The sequence below is a fragment of the Pongo pygmaeus genome, chromosome 1 (assembly GCF_028885625.2).
Source record: "Pongo pygmaeus isolate AG05252 chromosome 1, NHGRI_mPonPyg2-v2.0_pri, whole genome shotgun sequence".
NCBI classification, from domain to species: Eukaryota; Metazoa; Chordata; class Mammalia; order Primates; family Hominidae; genus Pongo; species Pongo pygmaeus.
The window spans coordinates 202574311-202599862 of record NC_072373.2 but is presented as its reverse complement, the minus strand read 5'-3'; the positions used below and the strand labels follow the sequence as shown (position 1 = coordinate 202599862).

The 25552-nt window shown below is 50.1% G+C and overlaps 1 protein-coding gene across 1 annotated transcript; it reads left to right on the top strand.

Moving 5' to 3' along the window:
* Nucleotides 1-404: 404 nt before the first annotated feature.
* Nucleotides 405-22833, top strand: SESN2 (sestrin 2). The gene is made up of 10 exons (XM_054498201.2): nt 405-883; nt 10004-10069; nt 12499-12696; nt 13107-13289; nt 13404-13616; nt 14182-14332; nt 14864-14982; nt 15656-15846; nt 19405-19549; nt 21061-22833. Exons 1-10 carry the CDS (start codon nt 794-796, stop codon nt 21145-21147), a joined length of 1443 nt encoding a protein of 480 aa, XP_054354176.1. The 5' UTR covers nt 405-793; the 3' UTR covers nt 21148-22833.
* Nucleotides 22834-25552: the final 2719 nt, after the last annotated feature.

The window sequence follows — 25552 nt, the reverse complement described above, 5'->3', positions numbered from 1 at the left end:
CTCTGACCTCTAAATATCTGGGGTTCAGTTCTATAATTAGCAGCACCGGATAGGACGGGAGCCAAACCTCTCTTAACCTTAGCCAGTCCCTCCAGGAACTGAAAAGATGAAGAATTCATTTAGGAGATTTCACACTCGGCTGTTTGGCCTAGCCCAGTGAAGTCCCTTTTCATCACGTAACCCTAATGACTCTTCGGGCTGTCACTGCCGTCTGGTATTGCCAGCGATGTGACTAAACCGTCTTGCAAAAGTTTGCAGCATTTACCCGAGACGGACTACAACTCCCAGAATTCCGGGCGCTTCCCGGTGCTGATTGGCGGAGCCCGTGACTCCAGGGGGCGGAGTTTCCCCCGCCTCCCCGGGGAAACAGACCTCTGATTGGCTGGACCGCCGGGCTTTTGTGTCCCCGCCCTCCGCCGGGGACCGCAGCGGGCTGAACTGCTGGTGTCAGAGCCCGGCGAGCGCTGGCAGTTCCGCGGCGGGGATGCTGAGGAGCGCTGGGTCCGCGAGCAGCCCTGGCCCCTGCGGACTTCCGAGGCCGTGAAAACCCCTGCGCTGCGGCCCTTCCCAGGCCCCCGAGGCCGTTCGCCGTCCCCGAAGCCCGACTGGGGGAAGAGTCCAGCACCAAAGCGGCCGTTCTCGGATTCCGGAGCGTTCTGGAGCCCCGAGAGACGCCCCGGGGTTCTAGAAGCTCCCCGGCGGCGCCCAGTCCCGGCTTCCTTCGGGCGTCCGTCCGAAACCCACTCGGGTGCACGGGTCGTCGGCGAGCCGCGACCGGGTCCTGGCGCGCACCATGATCGTGGCGGACTCCGAGTGCCGCGCAGAGCTCAAGGACTACCTGCGGTTCGCCCCGGGCGGCGTCGGCGACTCGGGCCCCGGAGAGGTAAGCGGCGGCCGCGCGACGCCCCTCTTCCCTGGAACCCCGAACCGCGTCTGAGCCTCAGGCTGTCCGGAGCTGAGTCGGTGTGTCCGGGGCTCGGGGAGGGAAAACCGAGCGCGTAACCCGGGACCCGGGTTGCATCAACTGGCAGCCGCGGCCCTCGGCACCCCTCCCCCCATCTCCCTCCCCCCTCCCTCCTTCTCCCCCTCCCTCTCCCCCTCTCCCTCAACCCCCCGGTGCCGCGGATCCTTCCTCGGCTCCCTCGGACTCCTGGCCAATGAGGGAGAAGCCTTCTGGAGGCTCTCCGAGCTTTGGGCTCCTGAGCGTCTTCAAGTCCAGGCAAATCCCGGCCGGAGCGCCCAGACCACTCCTCCTCCCCGCCCCCTTCCGCGGAGTCCCTTCCTTTTCGCGGGGGCCGGCGGGCAGAGGACCCTTCCTGGGGTGCCTCCCGGCTCCTGTCCTCCAGCGCGGGGCGTAGGAACCTGGGACTGGCCAGTGAAAGTCGACCTCATCCCATGTCCCCCGCACTCCTGCTTTGGAGGGAGAGCGCAGGGGCTCTGGGGGCTTGGCGGGCCGCCCAGTACGCGGCGGCGGCAGCCAAAGCTGGGGGGAGAGGGGACAACCCCGGTCGCGGCTTCCGAAGCCAAGCGCGGGTTAGGCTGCGCCCTGCTAAGTAAGTGGTCTGAAGGCCCAGAAGTTTGTTTTCCAGAAAGTCCTCCCCCACCCTCCCTTCGCGCGGCTCCCCTCCACCCCCCCGCATTCGCATTCCGGCATAGCCCGCAGGGGCTTTGCAGGGAGACCGGGAATTAGGCTGGACCTAACCAGACTGACAGTTCGTACTTCCCCACCACTACCAGCAGCAGCGATAATGGACATCTTATCATTTATTATGCACCTACTAGATACCAGGCTCTGAGTTTTTTTCGCCTTTAACCTAAGTCCTTAGGACTAAACCAGCAATACAAGCTACGCTATAGCCCCATTTTACAGGAAGAACATTGAGGCCCACGATGGGCTCAGAAAGAGGCTTTTTTCATTAACCCCACTGAATAGCTTGTTCTTTGGCCTTATGATTTCGGAGATTGCACGGCACCAGGAGCTTCTAGTTGCTTTAGTTTACAGGCCTAGAGTGTGGTGGAGGTTGTATTCTGGACCTGGCATTTGGTGGAGTGCTATGTGACCCCAGGAAAATCCCTGCTCTTTTAGTAACGTGGTTTCTGGAGATCCTACCTCCGTCGGTGCATGGTTTGTGCCCTGGTTTTTGTTAGCTTGCTTACCCTTCTCTGCCGTGATTTAGGAACACCATGTGGAGGAATGGCTCTTCTCCTGCAGCTTCTCAGCGGTGTGACTTCTTTGGAAAGATGGAAATAATGTTACTATTGAGAACACCTGAACACTAGAGAGCAAGAGTGCTGGGTTAATGTCCCAGCCCTCCTGCTAACTTGCTGTGTGTGGCTTAGCCAGTAATCACTTCTGATCTGTAGTTTCTTCCCATGGGGATTTTACAGTATCTCTAAGGGATTGTTGGGAGAATTAACTCAGAATACAAGCAAAGGCTGAAGCACCGTGACTGCGTGAAACTTGCTTGCTATTATCAGAACGTGGCCATGGCACGCACAGCTTTCTCCAGAGTGTCTCACAAGGGGGTGCCGGAGCCTGTTTCTGAGATCAGACACTGTACACCCCTCTCTGGGACAGTGCCTGGGAACTGGTCTAGGGAGAAAAGGCTTTGAGGGAGGGGTCTGTACTCAGAAGCCATGATTCCTCAGTGGAGAAAACTGCTGCTATCTGGGAGGTTTCTTATTCTTTTCTTTTCTTTTTTTTTTTTTGAGATGGAGTCTTGCTCTGTTTCCCAGGTTGGAGTGCAGTGGCATGATCTCAGCTCACTGCAACCTCCATCTCCCAGGTTCAAGCAATTCTCCTGCCTCAGCCTCCCGAGTAGTTGGGATTACAGGCACGCGCCACCATGCCCAGCTAATTTTTGTATTTTCAGTAGAGACAGTTTCACCATGTTGGCCAGGCTGATCTTGAACTCCTAATCTCAGGTGATCCACCTGCCTTGGCCTCCCAAAGTGCTGAGATTACAGGCATGAGCCACCGCACCTGGCCTATCTGGGAGATTTCTGTGTATTCCTCTCTCGAGAAAAGAGGACCTTCGGACAGTTTCTGCTTTGAGTGGTGGCATCCTTAGAAGACAGCAGGGTGCTGATCTTTGAGTCAGGTGCCCGAGGCCCAAGAGAAGACCCAGGAGTGCAGCTCCCTTAACTCCCTGTCACTTCATCACACACTCCCTTTCAGGAGCTCATTGTCTTCAGATGTGTGTATCTTCAGAAAGTTCCAAGGGCTTCACTCTAGTACTGGTAGTATTGGGCTCCGGAATAGCTTTCTCGGCCGGATGCAGTGGCTCATGCCTGTAATACTAACACTTGGGAGGCTGAGGCAGATGGATTGCTTGAGCCCAGGAGTTCAAAACCAGCCTGAAACACTGTCTCTACAAAATATACAAAAGTTAGCCAGGCGTGGTGGTGTGCACCAGCTACTTGGAAGGCTGAGGTGGGAGGATTGCTTGAGTCTGGGAGGCGGAGGTTGCAGTGAACTGTGATCATGCCACTGCACTCCAGCCTGGGTGACAGAGCGAGACTCTGTCTCAAAAAAAAAAAAAAAAAAAAAAAAAAACCAGGCTGGGCGCAGTGGCTCGCAGCTGTAATCCCAGCACTTTGGGAGGCCGAGGTAGGTGGATCACAAGGTCAGGAGATCAAGACCATTCTGGCTAATACGGTGAAACCCCGTCTCTACTAAAAATACAAAAAATTAACCCTGCGTGGTGGCACACGCCTGTAGTCCCAGCTACTCGGGAGGCTGAGGTAGGAGAATTGCTTGAACCTGGGAGGAGGTTGCAGTGAGCTGAGATTGCTTCACTGTACTCCAGCCTGGGTGACAGAGTGAGACTCTGTCTCGAAAAAACAAAACAAAACAAACTTTCTCAGACATCATTTCTTCTTCAGGGAAGCCCTTCCTCCCTCACTAGATAAGTCCCCTTGCACACCCTCCTCCAGTCCCTCCATTGTAGGAGCTTTGGTCCCAATTATGTGAAACAGTCCCTTGCTGGAGATACCCTGCAGGTCTCATCCCCAGCACTGCTCTTTGCATCTAATAAGTGTTCGTGACTAGTTGCCCCTTGCTGGCTTAGCTGACCCTTGTGAACTATTCCAGCCGTGGAGTCAGATCTGAATTGTGCCCATTTGGAAGAGGACCTTTCTGAGCCTCTCTGACCTGTCTCCGAAGAAGGGATTATAAGAACTGTTTCCCTCTGGGTGGTTGGGAGGAATTGGCACAATCAGATGTGTAAAGCACTTCGCGTGATTCCCAGCTCATGATGGGCAGGCAAGTGTATGGCACCACTCACTCATACCCCCTCCACCCTGCCCACTCCAAGGCTGGAGCTCCTGGGCTGCTTGGGCTGTATTTCCGTATCATCTTCTCAGGCATAAACCCAGGAAAATATCTGAATTCAGCTGGGGGTGAGGAAAGGAGAAATAGTGTCTGTTCCTTCCCAGCTGGCAGAGTGGGTAACTAGGTGTCTGTAGCTGAGTCCAGGGACTTACAGGCTCTACAAAGGATAATATAGGGTAACCGAGAATAAAGTCTGGGGGCTTCTCCAAGAAGCGGATATGGGTAGTGGACAGAACCCTTGGAAGCCAGACTGAGCTGGGTTCAACTCTCCAAGGCTGGGGCCGCTTCCCAAAGCTGTTATTGTGAAGTGGAATGGACCTTAGAAGCCAGACAGCCCTGGGTTCAGATCTCATATTGGCTACTTGTCAGCTGGTGCCTAACCTTTGAACCCTTAATCTTTCCTTGTGTGCAAAATAGAGACTCTGCTGCCACCCCAACAGATGAAAATTAGATGGAACCTGTGTGCAAGTACCTGAGCTAATTTAAAAGTTAACATATAGTAAGTGCTTAAATTAGGATCCTTGCCAGGCATGGTGGCTCATGCCTGTAATCCCAGCACTTTGGGAGGCTGAAGTGGGAAGATCGCTTGAGCCCAGGAGTTTGAGACCAGCCTAGGCAACACAGTGAGACCTCATCTCTATTTAAAAAAAAAAAAAAAAAAAAGGCCGGGCACAGTGGCTCATGCCCATAATCCCAGCATTTTGGGAGGCCAAGGTGGGCGGGTCACGTCTCTACTAAAAATACAAAAATTAGCCAGGCGTGGTGGCGCATGCCTATAATCCCAGCTACTCAGGAGGCTGAGGCAGGAGAATCGCCTGAACTCAGGAGGCGGAGGTTGCAGTGAGCCGAGATCACGCAACTGCACTCCAGCCTGGGTGACAGAGCAAGACTCAGTCTCAAAGAAAAAAAGAAAAAATTAGGAGCCAGGCACAGGTCTGGGGCCATTATCCTCTTTTTACAATTTGTGTGAAGACCTTCATGTTGAATGACCACCTAAAGGGTTAACTTTAGTGTTCCTGCTGCTGCATGTGATCTGTTTAGTTGAAACTGTAAAAATACCCAACACTGGTTCTCCCTCTGTCCCACACTAGCTGTTATTTTGGACAGGTGACCTGACCCCTCTGTTGCACTTTCTTGTTCTGTTACGTGGAACTGGAATCATGCCTTTATCAGGTCTACTGAACCTGTACCATCCAATATGGTAACCCCTCGCCACGTGGCTATTTAAATTTAGATAAATTAAAATTAAATAAAATGAAAATTTTTTGTTGCATTTGTCACATTTCAAACGCTCAGCCACAGTGACTAGAGACTCTCACATTTCTTGGACAGTACAGATATAAAACATTCCATCATTGCAGAAAATTCTGTTGGACTGTGCTATGCTAGGCACTGGGGTAACAACAAGGAACTAGATTCAGTGTGTGCCCCCAAGTGTGACAGGTGCTGTGACTGGAGCTTTTTTGGTGAGTCCCAGATGCAGCAGCCTGGAGACTATTGAGACCTTGAGAAGTTTTAGAGAATGGGGAATCATTTCTGCACTTGCAGAAACCTGGGTTGTATCCCAGCCCTCCTGCTGCCTTCCTGCCTGAGTAGCCAGAAATGAGTTGACCTCCCTGAGTCTTGTTCCTCTTCTGTAAAATGGAAGCCCTAGTAGTAGCTTCTGCCCTAAAGTCCAAGTAGTGCATGTGAAATTAATGCTTAGCCAGTGATAACCAGACTTGTTATGTGCCATTATTATTACTGACTCCCCACTCCAGGGAATTGGGGCGGGGGGGCTGACTTGGAGGAGTCATTTCTTGGCAAGTGGTATGCTGCCCTGCCTGCTTCCTCTGTCAGGATCAGGGAAGCATTCAGGGTATTGGAGCCATGGATTCAAATCTACTCGGTTTTGCCTTCAGGGCTTTATACTGTCTGTCCCCTCTGGCTGGAATGCTGGTCCCCCTAGTTTTTGGGGTGTTTGTTTTGAGACAGAGTTTCCCTCTTGTTGCCCAGGCTGGAGTGCAATGGCGCGATCTCAGCTCACCGCAACCTCCGCCTCCTGGGTTCAAGCAATTCTGCCTCAGCCCCCCGAGTAGCTGGGACTACAGGCATGCACCACCACGCCTGGCTAATTTTTTGTATTTTTAGTAGAGACAGGGTTTCTCCATGTTGGTCAGGCTGGTCTTGAACTCCCAACCTCAAAGTGCTGGGATTAGAGACGTGAGTCACCGCGCCCGGCCTGTTTGTTTTGTAAGAGAGGGTGTCCTGCTGTGTTGCCCAGGCTGGTCTCAAATTCCTAGCCTCAGGTGATCCTCTACCACCAAGCCTTCCAAAGTACCGGGGTTACAGGTGTGAACCACCCCACCTAGGCCCCCTAGATATTTGCAGGCCTTGCTGTCTTCTCATCATTTAGATAACAGCTCAAAGACCACCTCCTCAATGGCTTTTCCTGTCTACTTACACTAAAATATTGCACACTCTCCCTCCCCATCATACAGTTACTGGTTTATTTCACTCACTTTATAGAATCTGTGCTTTGAAATCCTGTTTATCAGATTCTGAATTATATGAAGGCCAAGGGCATTGTCTTTTCACTGCTGTATTCTTGCTGCTTGCAATATAGCCATCAAAAATATTTGCTGAGTGAACAAATTAATTCTGTTTTCACCTAGAAATCACTTAGCATAGTGCCTTATACTTGAAAAAGTGATCAATAAATGGTGTAAACAATGGTCCTCACCCTGGCTGTTATGCTGGGGCCCCACCCCAGACAACTAAATTAGAATTGCGGGAGGTGGGACCTTGGCATTGTTATTTCTGTAAAGCTTCTCAAAGGATTCTAATGTACTGCTTGGGTTGAGAAGCCCTTGTTTGATACAGCAAGGAGGTTAATGATACCTGACTTTTTATTAAGTGCTTATTTTGACGAAGGTTTTGAGGTAAGCTACACAGTGTTATCTCATGAAATCCTCATCACTAGCCAGTGAAAGTAGTTACTGTTATCCCCATTATTTGGTAAAGAAACTGAGGCTCATAAAGCTAAGGGATAGCAGGTGGTGGAGCTGTCATTTGAGCGCATGCAATTTGTGTCAAGAGTCCCATCTTTTTTTTTTGAGACAGAGTCTTGCCTGGAATGCCATGGTGCGATCATAGCTTGCTGTAACCTCAAACTCCTGGGCTCAGGCAGTCCTCCTGCCTCAGCCTCCTGAATAGCTGGGACTACAGGTTGTGTGCCACCATGCCCAGCTAATTTACTATTTGTAGAGAAAGGGGTCTCACTATGTTGCCCAGGCTGGTCTCGAATTCCTGGCCTCAAGCGATCCTTTCCCCTCAGCCTCCAAAAATGCTGGGATGAGCTGCTGTGCCAGCCAAGGGCCCCTGTCTTTTAACTGCATTGTATATTGTTGTTGTTGTTATTGCTGAAAATGTTGATGGATCCAGACCCATGACTTAGAGCTCCTTCTTTTGACAATTCCTGGGTCAGATTTTGGAGTGAGTTGGGATTCCCAAGGCTATTCCTACCCTTCCCTAGCACCCCTGATGGGCCGTCTCTGCCTCCCCCAGTTCTGCTCCACCCTACCCTGCTGTGGCTTGCTATTCTGTCCTCAGGTCCCCTGAGGTGGAGGCCCAGTTTGTGGAGTCAGCAATCCTTATCTCCTGTACAGAGCTGTTGGGCTTTTTCTTTGGTGAGGGGGAGGGAAGCTCCAAAGGGGAGTGCTTAGGGATTGTGGTGGTTACTACGCTGAACTTGGACCAGCCTGGCCCGGAAGTTCCCAGAAGTGTGGGCTGAAAGGGGCCTGCACAGTCAGCTCAACTCCCTTTTTGAAGGTGGCTGGGCTACTTTACCTACCAGGATTAAGGCTTAGAGAGTTTAGGCCTTTAACTTTCCCAGAGCCACATAGCAAGTTAGTTGCAGAATTGGTACCTACCCCAGAGACTTTGTAGTCTTCTGGAGTCCCAGAACTCTGCCTCCTCAGTGGGCTTTTGGCCATCTGAGAAGGAAGGTTCAATTATAGTTTTTAGTTCCCGGATACCTGAGGGCTGGTACTAAGTCTGGATCTTAATGGGGAGGGGAGAACTGGGCGCCTCCTATCCCTGTCCAGTGAGAGCATGGCTCTGATTTGGGTAAACTGTAAACGAGATCAGTGCTGAGAGCCACCTCCACTCTCGGATTAACAAAATAAATTAATAAGTAGAGCGTCCTTCCTGAACCCCATCTCTGGGACTAGGAGAAGCAGATGTAGTGAGTACGTGATTTTAGTGGTTTCTAAAGAGGCTTCAACATATAACAGGTCAAAACAGTTGCTCCCATCAGCCTTGTACACCCTGCTCAGATTCCCTCCGTGCCTTTCTGCTTTCTCTGTCTTCATTCACAGACTAGTATGAATGACCTGGCGCTGCTCTCCACTAAATGTGATCTGGTATCAGGGAAACAAAACAGACAATTTGATGACAGTGTTTTTAGAAGCAAAAGCCCTGGGAATTTTGGGGTCATAGGTGAGGGCCAGAAAAAGGTTCCTAGACGTTATGGTTTAGCTTTGCAAAAGGAGTGACCACTGGGACTGGGCCAGTTGTATCTGGAAGCCCATGGGAGGAGGAGGTAGGGTTTTAAGCCAGTTGATCGGATTTATATTTAGAAAGTTAATGTGGCTACTGGGTAGAGGATGGATAGGAGAGGCCAGGGCTGAGGAGGCCGGGGGATGACTGGTGAGGTTGTGAGTAGTGGTCCAGACAAGAGCGGGTGGTAGTTAATGAGGTGGTGGTGGTGGGAGGACAGATAAGCAGCCAGGCATGGTGACTCCCATCTGTAATCCCAGTGCTTTGGGAGGCCAAGGCAGGAGGATCCACTGAGCCTAGCAGTTTGAGGCTACAGTGAGCTATGACTGCACCACTAAAGAAGAAGAGGCCAGGTGCGGTGGCTCATTCCTGTAATCCCAGCACTTTGGGAGGCTGAGGTGGGCTGATCACCTGAGGTCGGGGATTCGAGACCAGCCTGGCCAACAGGGAGAAACCCAGTCTCCACTAAAAATATAAAATTAGGTGAGCGTGGTGGTACATGCCTGTAATCCCAGCTACTCGGGAGGCTGAGGCAGGAGAATTGCTTGAACCCAGGAGGCGGAGGTTGCAATGAGCCGAGATCACGCCATTGCACTTCAGCCTGGGCAACAAGAGCGATACTCCGTCTCAAAAAAAAAAAAAGAAGAAAAAGAAGAAAGAAGAAGGAAGGAAGGAAGGAGGAGGAGGAAGAAGGAAGGAAGGAGCAAACATGTGAGAGAAATTGAAGCTGCTTCTGAAGCATCTGGGGTACTTGGTTACCTGGCTTCAGGGTGCAAACTGTGGGGTGTTCTTGTATAAGTTCTCTGGGACCACTAAGAAGGTGGCCTCCTGGAGATGTGCAGCATGGTGGCTATATAGTTCCTTCTCCAGGACCCTCCCATCCTGTAATGCTGGGATTCTTGGGTCCCAACCCAGTTGCTGAAGAACTCAGCCTGGAGTGAGCCCTCTTTCTTGATTACCCTTCCAAACATGTGTCTATCTCCCATCTGGCTCCACCATCCAAAGTATGCTAGAAAGGTGGGTTTTTAACAGTTCAGTGTAGCCCCTTGGATAGGAGGAAGAGGCTGGATAGGTAATAATCCTCTTTATTCTCCCTTCTACCGCGGACTAACCTCATATGTTTCCTCTCAGGAGCAGAGGGAGAGCCGGGCTCGGCGAGGCCCTCGAGGGCCCAGCGCCTTCATCCCCGTGGAGGAGGTAAGCTTGGAAGGGGTTAGGGATCTTTGGTCCCTGGGAAGAAAGGACATGGCATATTGGTGGGCAGGCATCTTTTCCTGTTCTTTAAATTGCAGCTTTTAAGCTATTCCTTTCTGACTTCTGATTCATTTAATTCACAAAACGGCTCTGTGAAGCAGGCACTATCAACTCCATTTAACTGGGAAGAAACAGGCCTAAAGAAATCAAGTGCTAATAGCCAGGTAGTGGCCAAACTTTTTTTTTTTTTCATGCTCAAACTTTTGATTCCTAGATCAGTGCCTGCTTTCCCTTAAAAAGATAGAACTATCTATCTCATCTGTGACCGTTCATATATTACATGTTCTTTTCTGTTTTAAAAGTAATATATGTTTATTATTTTAAAAATTTCCATTGTTTCAGAAAGCTCTGATCTCCTGTATCCTCCTGCACCCTGCAGAGATCATCACTGTTAACCATTTGCCACTGTTTACTGTGCTTTTTTCAAGCCAATACTTACTTTCAGTACAGAACCAAGGTCATTGTTTACAACGTGTTTTTTTGTTTTGTTTTTCACTTAATACAAGAAAGACATCTTTCATCTACTGAGTCAGTTCATTCATTCATTTCCTTAACATATCTATTGAATGATTAATCTGTGTCAGGCACTGTTCTGGTTGCTTGGGATATAGCAGTGAACAAGACAGACAAAAATCTTTGCCATTATGGAGCTTACATTCTAGTGTGTTGGGATAGTGGAGATACCTTCAAAACATGCAGAAAAATGTAAAACTAGCTTCCTAGTTTTACATTTGGCCATCAATGAACAAGGACAAATTTTTTGTTTTGCCACGCGCAGTGGCTCACGCCTGTAATCCCAGCACTTTGGGAGGCCGAGGCAGGCGGATCACGAGGTCAGGAGATCGAGACCATCCTGGCTAACACGCTGAAACCCCATCTCTACTAAAAATACAAAAAATTAGCCAGGCGTGGTGGCGGGCGCCTGTAATCCCAGCTACTCGGGAGGCTGAGGCAGGAGAATGGCATGAACCCGGGAGGCGGAGCTTGCAGTGAGCCGAGATCACGCCACTGCACTCCAGCTTGCGTGACAGAGCGAGACTCCGTCTCAAAAAAAAAAAAAAAATTTGTTTCCTCTTTTTGCTTTTCCTAAATGTGTAGGGCGAGTGGTTAATGAGCTAACAAACATTTACCCTCCCTCTAAACCCCTTGTTCTTCTACTCCTTTGTAAATATAAGGCGAATGACCACTTGCTGATTATTTATGTCTGTGGCCCAGAATTCTAAGCTCAAGTATTGCTCTTATAAATGACCACCCTTTTTTTTTTTTTTTTTTTTTTTTTTGAAACGAAGTTTTGTTCTTGTTGCCCAGGCTGGAGTGCAATGGCACGATCTTGGCTCACCGCAACCCCTGCCTCCCGGGTTCAAGCAATTCTCCTGCCTCAGCCTCCTGAGTAGCTGGGATTACAGGAATGAGCCACCACGCCCAGCTAATTTTGTATTAGCAGAGATGGGGTTTCTCCATGTTGGTCAGGCTGGTCTCAAACTCCGGACCTTAGGTGATCTGCCCATCTCTGCCTCCCAAAGTGCTGGGATTACAGGTGTGAGCCACCGTGCCCAGCCCACTCTTTTATAATAAAGAAAAGAAACAGGCAGCCAGGTACAGTAGCTCACGCCTGTAATCCCAGCACTTTGGGAGGCCAAGGTTGGGGGATCACTTGAGCCCAGTAGTTCAAGACCAGCCTGGACAAACATAGTGGGACCCCGTCTCTATTTAAAAAAAAAGTTAAAAAAAAGAAAGAAATAGGCTTTGGAGTTCATCTGGATTTGAATCTGCTTCTGTTATTTATCAGATCTGTGACTTTGAGCAAGGAACAAAACTTCCTGGTTTCCTCATCGGGCAAAGTAGGGGAAATAATAGTATTCACCTCACAGGCTTATTGGCAAGATCCCATGAAATCACGCAGAGAAAACTGTAAGCTCAGGGATGGCATGGAGACAACACTCAGGAAATGTGAACTATTTGGCACCCGCCCCCATGGTTATATGCATTTGCAGTGTTAGAATAGACACTCCATGAAGGGAGGAAAAACTGTACTTTTACTCTCTGTGCCTGATTTTTCCTACCTAAAAATGGAGAAACAGAACTCCAATTTTATAGTTGTTGTGAGAGTTAAATAAGTTAAAATATGCATGCTTGAATAGTGCTTGGCATATAGCATTGTATGTGTAAGTACTGGCCATTATTATATAAGGTACTTAATAAGTATTCATTGAATTACTTATTAAAATATCTGATCCTCCCCATTCTTTCTTTTTGGACATGGTGGTGGTTTTTAGTTTCTTGCCATTAAAAACCCACTGGAAGAATACATTGGTCTCTTTGATGAGTGGGGCCGGAGGGAAACCCATGCTCTCCTCCCCTTTGCTTGGCAGGTCCTTCGTGAGGGGGCTGAGAGCCTCGAGCAGCACCTGGGGCTGGAGGCACTGATGTCCTCTGGGCGAGTGGACAACCTGGCAGTGGTGATGGGCCTGCACCCTGACTACTTTACCAGCTTCTGGCGCCTGCACTACCTGCTGCTGCACACGGATGGTCCCTTGGCCAGCTCCTGGCGCCACTACATTGCCATCATGGTGAGCCTCTCTGGGCCTGACACTTGGAGAGGTGGCTTCGTGGGGGGTTCTGTCATTTGATCTCTTTTCGGGGAGCTTTGTGAGCTGATTCCAGACAAGCAGGGAAAGCCTTGGCTTTATCTAACTGTAGAGTTTTGGGGTTTTTATTTTTCTTTTTTCTTGGAAGGAAAATTTTAGGTTTTGAAGAAAGGCATCGTTAGTGCTTGTGTTACGTACAGATTGGCAAACTGAGGTGCAAAAAGGAATCAGGTGGCCTGCAAGCTGGTGGCAGAGCTGGGGTTACTTAGAACTTAGGTTTCCTGCCTCTTGGGCAACAGTGAGCCCTACAGCCTCTCCCCTGATGAGGTACCCACCCTGAGCCAGGCACAAAGGGAGGAGGGTGACTCAGGCTCTGTCCACTACTTCCGCAGGCTGCCGCCCGCCATCAGTGTTCTTACCTGGTAGGCTCCCACATGGCCGAGTTTCTGCAGACTGGTGGTGACCCTGAGTGGCTGCTGGGCCTCCACCGGGCCCCCGAGAAGCTGCGCAAACTCAGTGAGATCAACAAGTTGCTGGCGCATCGGCCATGGCTCATCACCAAGGAACACATCCAGGTGCAGGGGGCAGAGAGGCGGGTGTCTGAGGTAGCACAGAGGCCTGGCTGGTGCCTGGTGGGTAGCCCAGGGCAGGCACTGAGCAGCTCTGACCTCCCCTCTTGTCCCTTCCAGGCCTTGCTGAAGACCGGCGAGCACACCTGGTCCCTGGCCGAGCTCATTCAGGCTCTGGTCCTGCTCACCCACTGCCACTCGCTCTCCTCCTTCGTGTTTGGCTGTGGCATCCTCCCTGAGGGGGATGCAGATGGCAGCCCTGCCCCCCAGGCACCTACACCCCCCAGTGAGCAGAGCAGCCCCCCGAGCAGGGACCCGTTGAACAACTCTGGGGTAAGTCACGGGCCTGGGTCTTGATCGGGGAGGAAGCAGGCATGACCTCTGGTCCTTGGGTAGAAGCTACTGCTTCCCAATCTCTGGTGCCTGCACTACCTGCTGCTGTGAGAGACCATAAAAAAGTTATTTGACTTTAAGCTTAGTTTCCTCATGTGTGAAATGGGGAGATAAAGACCCTCTACTCACACTGGGCTGTGAGGGTTAAATGAAATACCATGTGACTGACACCGTGTATAAACCATAGGCTCAAAGGCTGTTGGTTTCAGCACTTTAAAACTACGAAGTTTACCTTTTACTCTGTAATGTGGCCTTGTTTGTTTTAATACAAAAATACAGAGATTTTAAAAATTCCTGCTCAGGGAAGATGTGTCTATTCTGTAGCTTTGTAAACGTCACATTAGGAAGCACAGACCCCATGCGCTGTCCAGCACAGTGGCTGGCACAGAGGATGCCCTGGGCCTTTGTGAGCATTAGGAAGGCCTGGCCTGTGGGAAGGATGAGTGGAGCTTCCCAGAGGCCGAAGGAGGAGGAGTAGCTGGTCACCACGGGGCCTCTCCTGCAGGGCTTTGAGTCTGCCCGCGACGTGGAGGCGCTGATGGAGCGCATGCGGCAGCTGCAGGAGAGCCTGCTGCGGGATGAGGGGACGTCCCAGGAGGAGATGGAGAGCCGCTTTGAGCTGGAGAAGTCGGAGAGCCTGCTGGTGACCCCCTCAGGTACAGGGTCACAGGCATCCAGGCTCCCGCGGCTGCTGCTCCTTAGGCTATCTCTGGTGAGGAGGAGCCGCCTCCTGCATTCCAGAGGCAGCCACTTCTCAACCTCCCGTCCAAGAGGTTCTGAGCATGGGCCTTGGGCTCACACCTGGCTTTGAATCCTGGACTGCTGGCCTTTCCGGCTGCACGACCACTGACGAGTCACTTCCTAGCTCAGGGCTTCAGGATTGCTGTGTGGGGTTAGTGAGGCAGTAGAAGCAAAGATCTTAGCACAGAGCCTGGCCCAGGGAGAACTGCTCCATAAATAACTGCCACTATTGTTGTTACCAGGGGCCTCGCTTCATGGGTCCATGGGCCTGATCCACCCCCTCCCCAAGGCCTGGCTCCAGCTGAAGTCTTGCCCCACTCACTATAGCAAGGGGCTTTTTTTGGCGCTCTATTCTGCCTTCCCCTCCCCCTTTTGGTGATTAATCAGGAGTGGACCCCTGCATGCCCCATGCCTCAGTCTCATTGTGACCTCTTTCTGGTCCTCAGCTGACATCCTGGAGCCCTCTCCACACCCAGACATGCTGTGCTTTGTAGAAGACCCTGCTTTCGGATATGAGGACTTCACTCGGAGAGGGGCTCAGGCACCCCCTACCTTCCGGGCCCAGGTAGGGCTCTCTCTACTAGTCTTGGCCATTGCTCCACATTTACGAACAAGCAGTGGGTGGATAGTTTGAGTAGTTCTAGAGTTAGGTACCCAGCTGGGCATGGTGACTCACACCTGTAATCCCAGCACTTTGGGAAGCCAAGGTGGGAGCATTGCCTGAGCCCAGGAGCTTGAGACTAGCCTGGGCAACATGGCGAAACCCTGTCTCTACAAAAACATTTAAAAAATTAACTGGAAGGTGGCGCATGCCTGTAGTCCCAGCTACTTGAATGGCTGAGGGGGGAGGATCTCTTGAGCTGGGAGGTCAAGGCTGCGGTGAGCTCTGATCGTGCTACTGCGCTCCAGCCTGGGTGACAGCAAGACCGTGTCTCAAAAAAAAAAAACAAACAAACAGAGTTGGGTACGTTATTTCCCTCAAGATTCCACAAGGGCAGTGGGGTCCCTGTGAATCCTAAAGGGACCCATCTATACCCTAAGCTCAGGGGTTGGTGATCATAAGGAGAAGGTCATCACCAAAGTGTACCTTCCTTGACCTCTCAGGCCCAGAGCAAGCAGCGTGTTAGGTTTATAGCACCGGGAAGGAGAATTATGGAGATCCCAGGTCCAGAGGATGGGGGTCTCTCTGGCTGGTCTCGGGCTCCAAAGACTCACCAATCCCTTCCCACCTACCTAAGGATTATACCTGGGAAGACCATGGCTACTCGCTGATCCAGCGGCTCTACCCTGAGGGTGGGCAGCTGCTGGACGAGAAGTTCCAGGCAGCTTATAGCCTCACCTACAATACCATCGCCATGCACAGCGGTGTGGACACCTCCGTGCTCCGCAGGGCCATCTGGAACTATATCCACTGCGTCTTTGGTATCAGGTGAGCTCATATCCCTTCACTTGGGGTGTGTGTGCACTGCAAGTCTTCACTCTGGGTTCACAGTTGTTTCCATTTTCTTTTTGTTTTTTTTTCTTTTCCTTTCTTCTTGCCTATACTGTTTTTCAAAGCAAATTGTGATTTTAAAAGATGATAGTACTCATTGTTTGAATATTGTAAATGAAACTCTTTAATTGTACTCCCAGAGATAATTATTGTTTGATATATATGTACATATATATACACATACACACACACACACATACTCACACATATATACACATATACATGCATATACACACACACACACTATATATATGTAGAAAGAGTTATGTTTGTATTTCCATTCTGAGTAGTAATTCTTCTCCCATAATAAATAAGGACAACATAAATGCTCAGTAGGGGACTTTAAATAATGATACGTCTATTCAGTGAAATACTCTGCAGCTGTTAAAAATTACAATAGGCCGGGCGCAGTGGCTCATGCCTGTAGTCCCAGCACTTTGGGAGGCCGAGGCGGGCGGATCATGAGGTTAGGAGTTCGAGACCAGCCTGACCAACATGGTGAAACCCCGTTCTACTAAAAATACAAAAATTAGCTGGGTGTGGTGGTACACATTTGTAATCCCAGCTACTCAAGAGGCTGAGGCAGAAGAATTGCTTGAACCCAGGAGGCGGAGGCTGAAGTGAGCCGGGATCATGCCACTGCACTCCAGCCTGGGTGACAGAGCAAGACTCTGTCTCAAAAAAAAATTACAATAGAGGCCAGGCGCGGTGGCTCACGCCTATAATCCCTGCACTTTGGGAGAGCAGTGTGAAAGGATTACTTGAGACCAGGAATTCAAGACTAGCCTGGGCAACATAGAGAGACCCCTATCTCTACAAAAAATTAAAAAATTTGCCTGTGTGGTGGCATCACTGGAGTCCAGGAGTTCGAGACCAACCTGAGCTACATGGTAAAACTCCATCTCTACAAAAAATAACAAAAATTAGCCATGCATAGTGGCTGACGCCTGTAGTTCCAGCTACTTAGGAAGCTGAGGCAGGAGGATCCCTTGAGCCCAGGAGGCAGAGGTTGCAGTGAGCTGAGATCATGCCACTGCTCCAGCCTGGGCAACAGAGCAAGATGCTATCTCAAAATAAATAAATAAAATTGAAAAACACAGATAACAAAAAAGAAAATAAAGGCTGGGTGCAGTGGCTCACACCTGTAATCCCAGCACTTTGGGAGGCTGAAGCAGGAGGATTACATGAGGCCAGGAGTTTGTGCCTCAGCCTGGGCAACATAATTAAGACCTATCTCTACAAAAAAATAAAAATTAGCTGGGTGTGGTGGTGCATGCCTATAGTCCAGGTAGAGATGGGGTTTCTCCATGTTGGCCAGGCTGGTCTCGAACTTCTCGCCTCTGGTGATCTGCCCGCCCCAGCCTCCCAAAGTGCTAGGGTTACAGGCATGAGCCACCGCACCTGGCCTTTTATTTATTTATTTATTTATTTATTTATTTTTAAGACGGAGTCTTGCTCTGTTGCCAAGGCTGGAGTGCAGTGGCTCAATCTCTCATCTCTGCTCACTGCAACCTCTGCCTCCCAGGTTCAAGCAATTCTCCCTGCCTCAGCCTCCTGAGTAGCTGGGATTACAGGCATGTGCCACCATGCCCAGGTAATTTTTTGTATTTTTAGCAGAGATGGGGTTTCACCCTGTTAGCCAGGATGGTCTTGATCTCCTGACCTTATGATCTGCCCACTCGGCCTCCCAAAGAGCTGGGATTACAGGCGTGAGCCACTGTGCCCGGCCTTTTTTTTTTTTTTTTGACACAGAGTTTGCTCTGTCACCCAGGCTGGAGTGGAGCGGAGTGGAATGATCTCAGCTCACTGCAACCTCCAGCTCCTGAGCTCAGGTGATCCTTCTGCCTCATCCTTCTTAGTAGCTGGAACTACAGGTGGGTGCCACCATGCCCAGCTAATTTTTGCATTTTTAGTAGAGATGGTGTTTCACCATATTGGCCAGGCTGGTCTCGAACTCCTCACCTCAAGCTATCAGCTCGCCTCAGCCTCCCAAAGTGCTGGGATTATAGGCGGGAGCCACCACACCTGGCACCTTTCTTTTTCTATGCACAAGTAACAAAAGCATATATAATTTACAAAAACAAGATCAGTTGCCATTTCCTTACCTACTCATTTCAGTTGTTTTATTCATTTACTGAAACATGAGCATGTTTTAGTGAACACATGATTTTTTTTCCTGCCTTTCTTACTTAACAGTTTATACCAAACACCAAAAAATTATCCCCCAATTTTAAAAAAGGTATGTGCTCCTTGTAGAAAGTTTGTGTTTCTGTGTATTACTAGCTGTAAATCATATTTCACTGAATGGGTTGAGCTATACTTCATGAACCATCCTCTTACTCTAGTCACTAGTAGGTTTCCAACCCATGGCTGGCCAAGGACAGGCTTCTTAGAATGTGGCTTAGGCTGGTTTCTGCCCAGCCCTCAGATGCAGGCTTCTCTGCTCTCCAACACAGTTCTTGCTCCTATTTCTTTGTCTTCCAAATCTGCCCTCCAGTTTCCAGCCAGTCATTCCTCTGTCTACACTGATCTGTTTTGACATTGGCTCCCCTCGCTCACTAGACTGGGGATGACTAAGTGGCTTCTAGACTCATCACCAACTTGCTTTTTGGCTTTGAAGAAGTTAGTCATCTTCTCCAGGGCTTAGGTTGCCCATTTGTAGAATGAGTACAAGCTCCTTTTTACCCTTATCCTCTTCCTTCTCCACTGACCTCCTCCTCTACCTTCCATGGCCTTTACCACAGAGTAGTGGATATGGCCCCTGAGCTAGGCAGAGCTGGGTTTAAAACCCATTCCTGGCCGGGCGTGGTGGCTCATGCCTGTAATCCCAGCACTTTGGGAGGCCGAGGCAGGAGGATCATGAGGTCAGGAGTTCGAGACCAGCCTGACCAACATGGTGAAACCCCATCTCTACTATAAATACAAAAATTAGCTGGGCACAGTGGCGTGTACCTGTAATCCCAGCTACTCAGGAGGCTGAGGCAGGAGAATTGCTTGAACCTGGGAGGCTGAGGTTGCGGTCAGCCGAGATCACGCCATTGCACTCCAGCCTGTGTGACAGCGAGACTCTGTCTCAAAAGAAAAACAAAAACAAAGACCATTCCTTGCTGTATTAAGTAGGGCAAGTGACTTCCTTTCTCTAAATCTCAGTTTCCTCATCTATAACGTGGGGTTGATGAATGTAGCAGATTGCATACACCATCCAATCATGTACACAATAGTGTAGAGTAGTTTTGAGGGTTCCACATGGCACATAGTTGGTATTCAATACAGCATGCTCATTCTCTGCATTCCTTGACGTGGTCCCCTGCCAGTGTGGCGGCCTGTGATACAAAATATCAGCTGTTTCTCCAAGAGGAGCTAGGCTTCTTGTTGCTTCTACCTTCTGACTTTTCTCAACACTCTCTGTTCTTCCCTCTGTAGGGTGGGGTTGGGGGGAGGGAGCTGCCTCTGGGAAGAGAGCGTGAGTAATGCTGCTGGGACCTTTCCATCCAGATATGATGACTATGATTATGGGGAGGTGAACCAGCTCCTGGAGCGGAACCTCAAGGTCTATATCAAGACAGTGGCCTGCTACCCAGAGAAGACCACCCGAAGAATGTACAACCTCTTCTGGAGGCACTTCCGCCACTCAGAGAAGGTATGACCTATACAGGCAGGGCGGGATGGAAGTAGACAAGCCCAGCCAGTGGAGAGGGCAAGGGGTTAGGACCCAGTGAGAGTCCCCAGACTGAGTCTGTCCTGCTAGGTGGGACACCTGGGCCTATTCCTCTGGATTGAAGTCCTATTCCACTGTGATTTCAGAGTCTGTTTACTCACCTGTAAAATGGGAATGTGGGTGCCTGCTTCACATTAACGGTAGCTTGGTGGACCTGGGTTCAAATCATAACACTATCTCTTGATAGCAGTGTGACTTTCTGCAAGTCACATTATCTCACTGAGTTGTTTTTGTTTTTGTTTTTTTTTTTTTTTTTTTTTTTTTTTTTTTTTTTGTGAGATCAGTCTCCCTTTGTTGCCCAGGCTGGAGTGCAGTGGCACGATCTTGGCTTACTGCAACCTCCACCTCCCAAGTTCAAGCGATTCTCCTGCCTCAGCCTCCTGAGTAGCTGGGACTACAGGCGCGTGCCACCCCGGGCTAATTTTTTGTATTTTTAGTAGAGACGGGGTTTCACTGTGTTAGCCAGGATGGTCTTGATCTCCTGACCTTGTGATCCACCTGCCTCGGACTTCCAAAGTGCTGGGATTACAGGTGTGAGCCACCGCGCCCAGCCTCTCTGAGCTTTTTATCCTTTTGTTTTTTTTTTTTTGAGACAGAGTCTTGCTCTGTTGCCCAGGCTAGAGTGCAGTGGTGTGATTTCAGCTCACTGCAGCCTCCACTTCCTGGGCTCAGGTGTCCTCCCAACTCAGCCCCCAGAGGGCCTGAGGCACACACCAGCTGATTTTTTAAATTCTTAGTAGAGATAAGGTCTTACTGTGTTGTCCATCCTGGTCTCAACCTCCTGAGTTCAAGATCCTCCTGCCTCAGCCTCTCAAAGTTTTTTGTTTTTGTGATGGGGTCACACTATATTGTCCAGGCTGTATTTGAACTTCTGGACTCAAGTGATCCTCCCGCCTCAGCCTCCCAAGTAGCTGGGATTTTATCTTTGTAATGGGAATAAATACTGCTATATTTCAAGGTTGCTGGGAAGATAAAATAAAAAAATGTACATAAACCTCTGCAACCTCCGCTTCCCAGGCTCAAGCGATTCTTCCTGCCTCAGCTTTCCAAGTAGCTGGGATTACAGGCACCCACCACCACGCCCAGCTAACTTTTTGTATTTTTAGTAGAGATGGGGTTTCACTATGTTGGCCAGGCTGGTCTTGAACTCCTGACCTCCTGATCCACTCGTCTCGGCCTCCCAAAGTGTTGAGATTACAGGCGTGAGCCACTGCACCTGGCTGTTTTAGCTTTAAGGAATACAGAGCTTAGTCGTGATAGGAATGAATGTGCTTGTCCTTGTACTAAACTGCTCAGAGCCTTAGCAGATGCTGGGGCAGCTCTGTAGGAAAGGAAATGGTAAGGTAAGTGGGTCAGGGATCGAGGCAGTCTGGGAGGGGTGTGGGGAGTGAGGAGTGACATCAGTTGCCAACATGCCTTCCTCTGTGCCCCAGGTCCACGTGAACTTGCTGCTCCTGGAGGCACGCATGCAAGCCGCTCTGCTGTATGCCCTCCGTGCCATCACCCGCTACATGACCTGACTCCTGAGCAGGACCTGGGCCCAGTTCAGCTCCCCACAAGGACTTCTCTGTCTGGAGACAGCCCCAGACCCTTTTGTGTCCCATGCCCACCCTCCCCACGCTGGAGTGGGCTTGTGTGTGATGTGCAGTCCCGAAGCCACACCCTCCCTTTTCCTCACTGGAATGGACAGTTCATTGCACTGACTCTGGGATCGCAGCCCTGCTCCTGGGAGCTGGAAGAGCACTAGGAGATCCTAAGGGACCACACCCTTCCTCCTTTCCCTGCCCCCAGAGGCAGAGGGCACAGGAAAGAAGACGGGCCAAGCTCGGACTTAATGTGCCACAAGTGTTGTGGCCTTCCTGAACTGGGAAGTCCCTGGCTGGCCCCCGAGGGAGAGGGGCAAATGCCTCTGGGACTGACACTCCAGGCAGCTTTGCCTTCTCTCCCCTGTCATTCCCAGATTTCATTACCTCCTACTTGCCATTCACCCATCAATGTGAAAGTCAGGGTCACAGCTGGTCTGTGTGTCCAGTTCCCTAAAAGCCTGTTCTGTTGGGCAGCCTGAGGCTGTTGCCCGAATCCTAGTTCAGTTTTTTGACTTTCTTTGCCCTTTTTTCCTTTTCTCCATGCTTAATGGTGTGAGGCCTCAGGAGAGAGGCCAAGTATATAAAAAAGAAAAAGCAGATTATCTCTAGAGAGTTTGAGCCTTTGCTGGTCACATTGCCTTCTGAAGAGGAGGGAGTATTAGATTATAAATCCTCTTTATTTTGTTCCTTTGTGCTTGAGGTTCCAACCTGGAACCACAGTGTGTAAGAGGAGGAGGAGAGGGAGAATTCTGTTCTCCCAGAGCTGCACCTGCCTCGCAGAGGCCAGCACCCCACTCTCCTGCCTCCAGTGGCCCTGCCGCAGATGTCTGCCAAAAAGTTGAGCCTTTCTAGATGGCTTAGGTGGCACCATGGCTCAGCAGGAGGGGCGGGAGGCACCGGGGTTCTTGTTTGGACCCTGCCCCTGGGCCATGGCCAGGTGACCATGGCTGCATTGCCAAACCTCTGACTGCCACGGCTGCAGACTGAGGGTGGGTCCGAGTCCCCACAATGTCTGAAGCTGCCCCTGGGATTCTCAGGCCAACCTGCCAACAGCAAGTGGATTTTCTTGCGAGATCAGGGACCCCACTTCTGCAGCCAGTGTCTCCTGGGTGCCTTCTGAGGACTTCCACCCCCCATCCCAGTATCTCATCTGTCCCTTCTCCTGGGGCTTAAGTGGATTGCTTCCAGGCAGAAGCAGCCAAGGACCAATTCCAGGCACTTTCTGTAGCAAATGACTGTGAATTACGACTTCTCTTGCCCTTCTTCTAGCAGTCTGTGCCTCCTCTCTGACCAGTTTGGAGGGCACTGAAGAAAGGCAAGGGCCGTGCTGCTGCTGGGCGGGGCAGGAGAGGACCCTGGCCAGTGTGCCACATTAAATACCCGTGCAGGCGCGGAGAAGCAACCGGCACCCCTTCGGGCCTGAAAGCCCTCCCTGCAAGAAGGTGTGCAGGAGAGAAGAGGCCCTGGCGTGGGGATCTGGGTTCCAGAGGGGATGTGATGACTGTAAATGTCCACTGGGTGGGTAGGGAGTGGTATCCAGTGTTCAAGTGCAGAAATCTTTGGCTTTACTACCAGTTCCATATGATGAGAAATAAACGTTCGCTGAGGTTTTGTTTCATACTCCCTTTTAATGGGCTGTTTTTTCAATTTCCTGAAGGTCATGGTTCACCTTGTAGCATAGGCAGAGAGCTGCGATTGCATCATGGGCCTGACCTGATAGCCCCTGCCCTGCCGAGAACTTGTGCCCAGTGATTGCAGGTTGGGACTGTTGGCACTGAAAGTCTACTTGTCCCTTGGACATCCAGTCCTGTCACCCTTCTGTGGCTGCCCTCGCACTGTGAAGTAATAATGACCATGGTATTTTTCTAAGCCTGGCCGTGGGCTGGGTACTTGGAGACCATTCCTCTGAATTTGCAGCAATCCTGTAGGAGAATTGACAGGTGAACTGATATTGTTGAGGCCACATAGCTAATCAGTGGGGGAGCCAGGATTCCCCCCTGCTCTGCTTGACCCTGAGGCCTTGACATTTTATCTTGCTGTTTTGCCCACTACTGGACTTCCCCTGTGACAAAGAGGCTGTTTGAATCTGGAAGGACCCCCTTGTGTCCCCAACCCCACCACATTATGATTACCTTCTTCTCATCCTTCCTCCTCCAGCACCAAGGAGACAACGCCAGGAACAAAGAGTTAGGTGCAACCCCCAAGCTGTGCCAGTGCCGTTTATGGCTGTGTGACCTTGGTCAAGCTTCTTAACTTCTCTGGGTACCAGGAACTAGTTAGCTTACCAGGAAAACCACATCATATAAGAGCTAAGACCACTCCCGCGGGCTTCCTACTTCCTCTAAATACTGCTGTCAGAACATTAGGTCTCTTCCAGGCAGCCTCCCCTAGTGGACTTTGTGTTCCCCTTCCCCTTGAGGTGGCTGTTCATTTTCGCAGGATTCCTATACACTTCCCCTTCCTCTAGAGTCATTTGAGAGGGTGTGAGAGAAAGTGAATCACACTTGGAGTACAAAACCTGGATTCTGGTTCTGATTGAGCTACTCGCTATATCGCTGGGGAGATTGATTAATTTCCCTGTGCCTCAAGTTTCCTCGGCCATAGAAATTGGGATCAAAGTTTTCCATTTCTTTTTCAGTTGGCATGCATTGAGTGTTTGTTTGAGATGGAGTCTCGCTCTGTCACCCAGGCTGGAGTGCAGTGTCACAATCTTGGCTCACTGCAACCTCTGCCTCCCGGGTTCTAGCAATTCCCCTACCTCAGCCTTCCTAGTAGCTGGGATTACAGGCACATACCACCATGCCCGGCTAATTTTGGTATTTTTATTAGAGACAGGGTTTCACCATGTTGGCCAAGCTGGTCTGGAACTCCTGAGCTCAAGTGATCCACCTGCCTCAGCCTCCCAAAGTGCTGGGATTACAGGCGTGAGCCACTGCGCCCAGCCTATGTGGCATGCATTGAGTGTGACTGTTGCCAAATGTTTTCAAATTTAATCTCCCAATCTTCACAACAACGCTGTGAGGAAAGGGTCTGTTCCCATTCTATAGATGTGGAAATGGAACCTCAAATGAGAATCTGGGAAACACCAATTTAACAAACCCAAATTCAAATTCCAGCTTTGACATTTAATGTCTGTCTGATCATGAGCAAGTTGCTTCAATACTCCCTCCTCAGATTTCCTTATCTATGGGATGGAATTAATACCTAAGGTTACAGGAGGGTTGTGAGGATTAAATAATGCATAAAACCCACCTAGCACAGTTCAGGTACCTGGCAGCTAGCGTTCGTGAGCTGTTCAGGATTCAGAAATTTGCCCAAGGTCATGCAGCTGAGGTAGAATTTGAATCCTTCTCATTCTGATTCCAGAGTTCTTGGTATTGCTTTTTTTTTTTTTTTTTGAGATGGAGCTGGAGTGCATTGGTGTGATCTCGGTTCACAGCAACCTCCCCAGGTTTAAGTGATTCTCCTGCCTCAGCCTCCCCATGTTACCAAGGGTGGTCTTGAACTCCTTTGCCATGTTACCGAGGGTGGTCTTGAACTCCTGGGCTCAAGCGATCTGCCTGCCTCAGCCTCCCAAAGTGCTGGGATTTACAGGTATAAGCCACCATGCCCAACCCTGTATGGCATTATTTTTGTCTCCAAAGTGCCTAAATCCTCAATATGCATTAAAAAAAAATAATGGCTGGGCACAGTGGCTCACGCCTGTCATCCCAGCACTTTGGGAGGTTGAGGCGGGTGGATCACGAGGTCAGGAGATCGAGACCATCCTGGCTAACACGGTGAAACCCCGTCTCTACTGAAAATACAAAAAAAAAAAAAATTAGCCGGGCGTGGTGGCGGGCGCCTGTAGTCCCAGCTACCCAGCATTATTTGAATCCTCAAAACCCTCCTGTAACCTTAGGTATTAATTCCATCCCATAGATAAGGAAATTGAGGAGGGAGTATTGAAGCAACTTGCTCATGATCAGACAGACATTAAATGTCAAAGCTGGAATTTGAATTTGGGTCTGTTAAATTAGTGTTCCCCAGATTCTCATTTGAGGTTCCATTTCCACATCTATAGAATGGGAACAGACCCTTTCCTCACAGCGTTGTTGTGAAGATTGGGAGATTAAATTTGAAAACATTTGGCAACAGTCACACTCAATGCATGCCACGTAGGCTGGACTACGGTCCCAGCCTATAGGCAGGAGAATGGTGTGAACACAGGAGGCGGAGCTTGCAGTGAGCCAAGATTGCGTCACTGCACTCCAGCCTGGGCGACAAAGCGAGACTCCTCTCAAAACAAACAAACAAACAAAACATGTTTATTAGGCTGGACCTGATGGCTAACACCCAT

Coding starts and splice junctions, on each gene's coding strand:
- SESN2 (XM_054498201.2), top strand. CDS start 794: ATGATCGTGGCGGACTCCGAGTGCCGCGCAGAGCTCAAGGACTACCTG. Junction 14,333..14,863: donor CCTGCTGGTGACCCCCTCAG/GTACAGGGTCAC, acceptor TCTGGTCCTCAG/CTGACATCCTGGAGCCCTCT. Junction 19,550..21,060: donor ACTTCCGCCACTCAGAGAAG/GTATGACCTATA, acceptor TCTGTGCCCCAG/GTCCACGTGAACTTGCTGCT.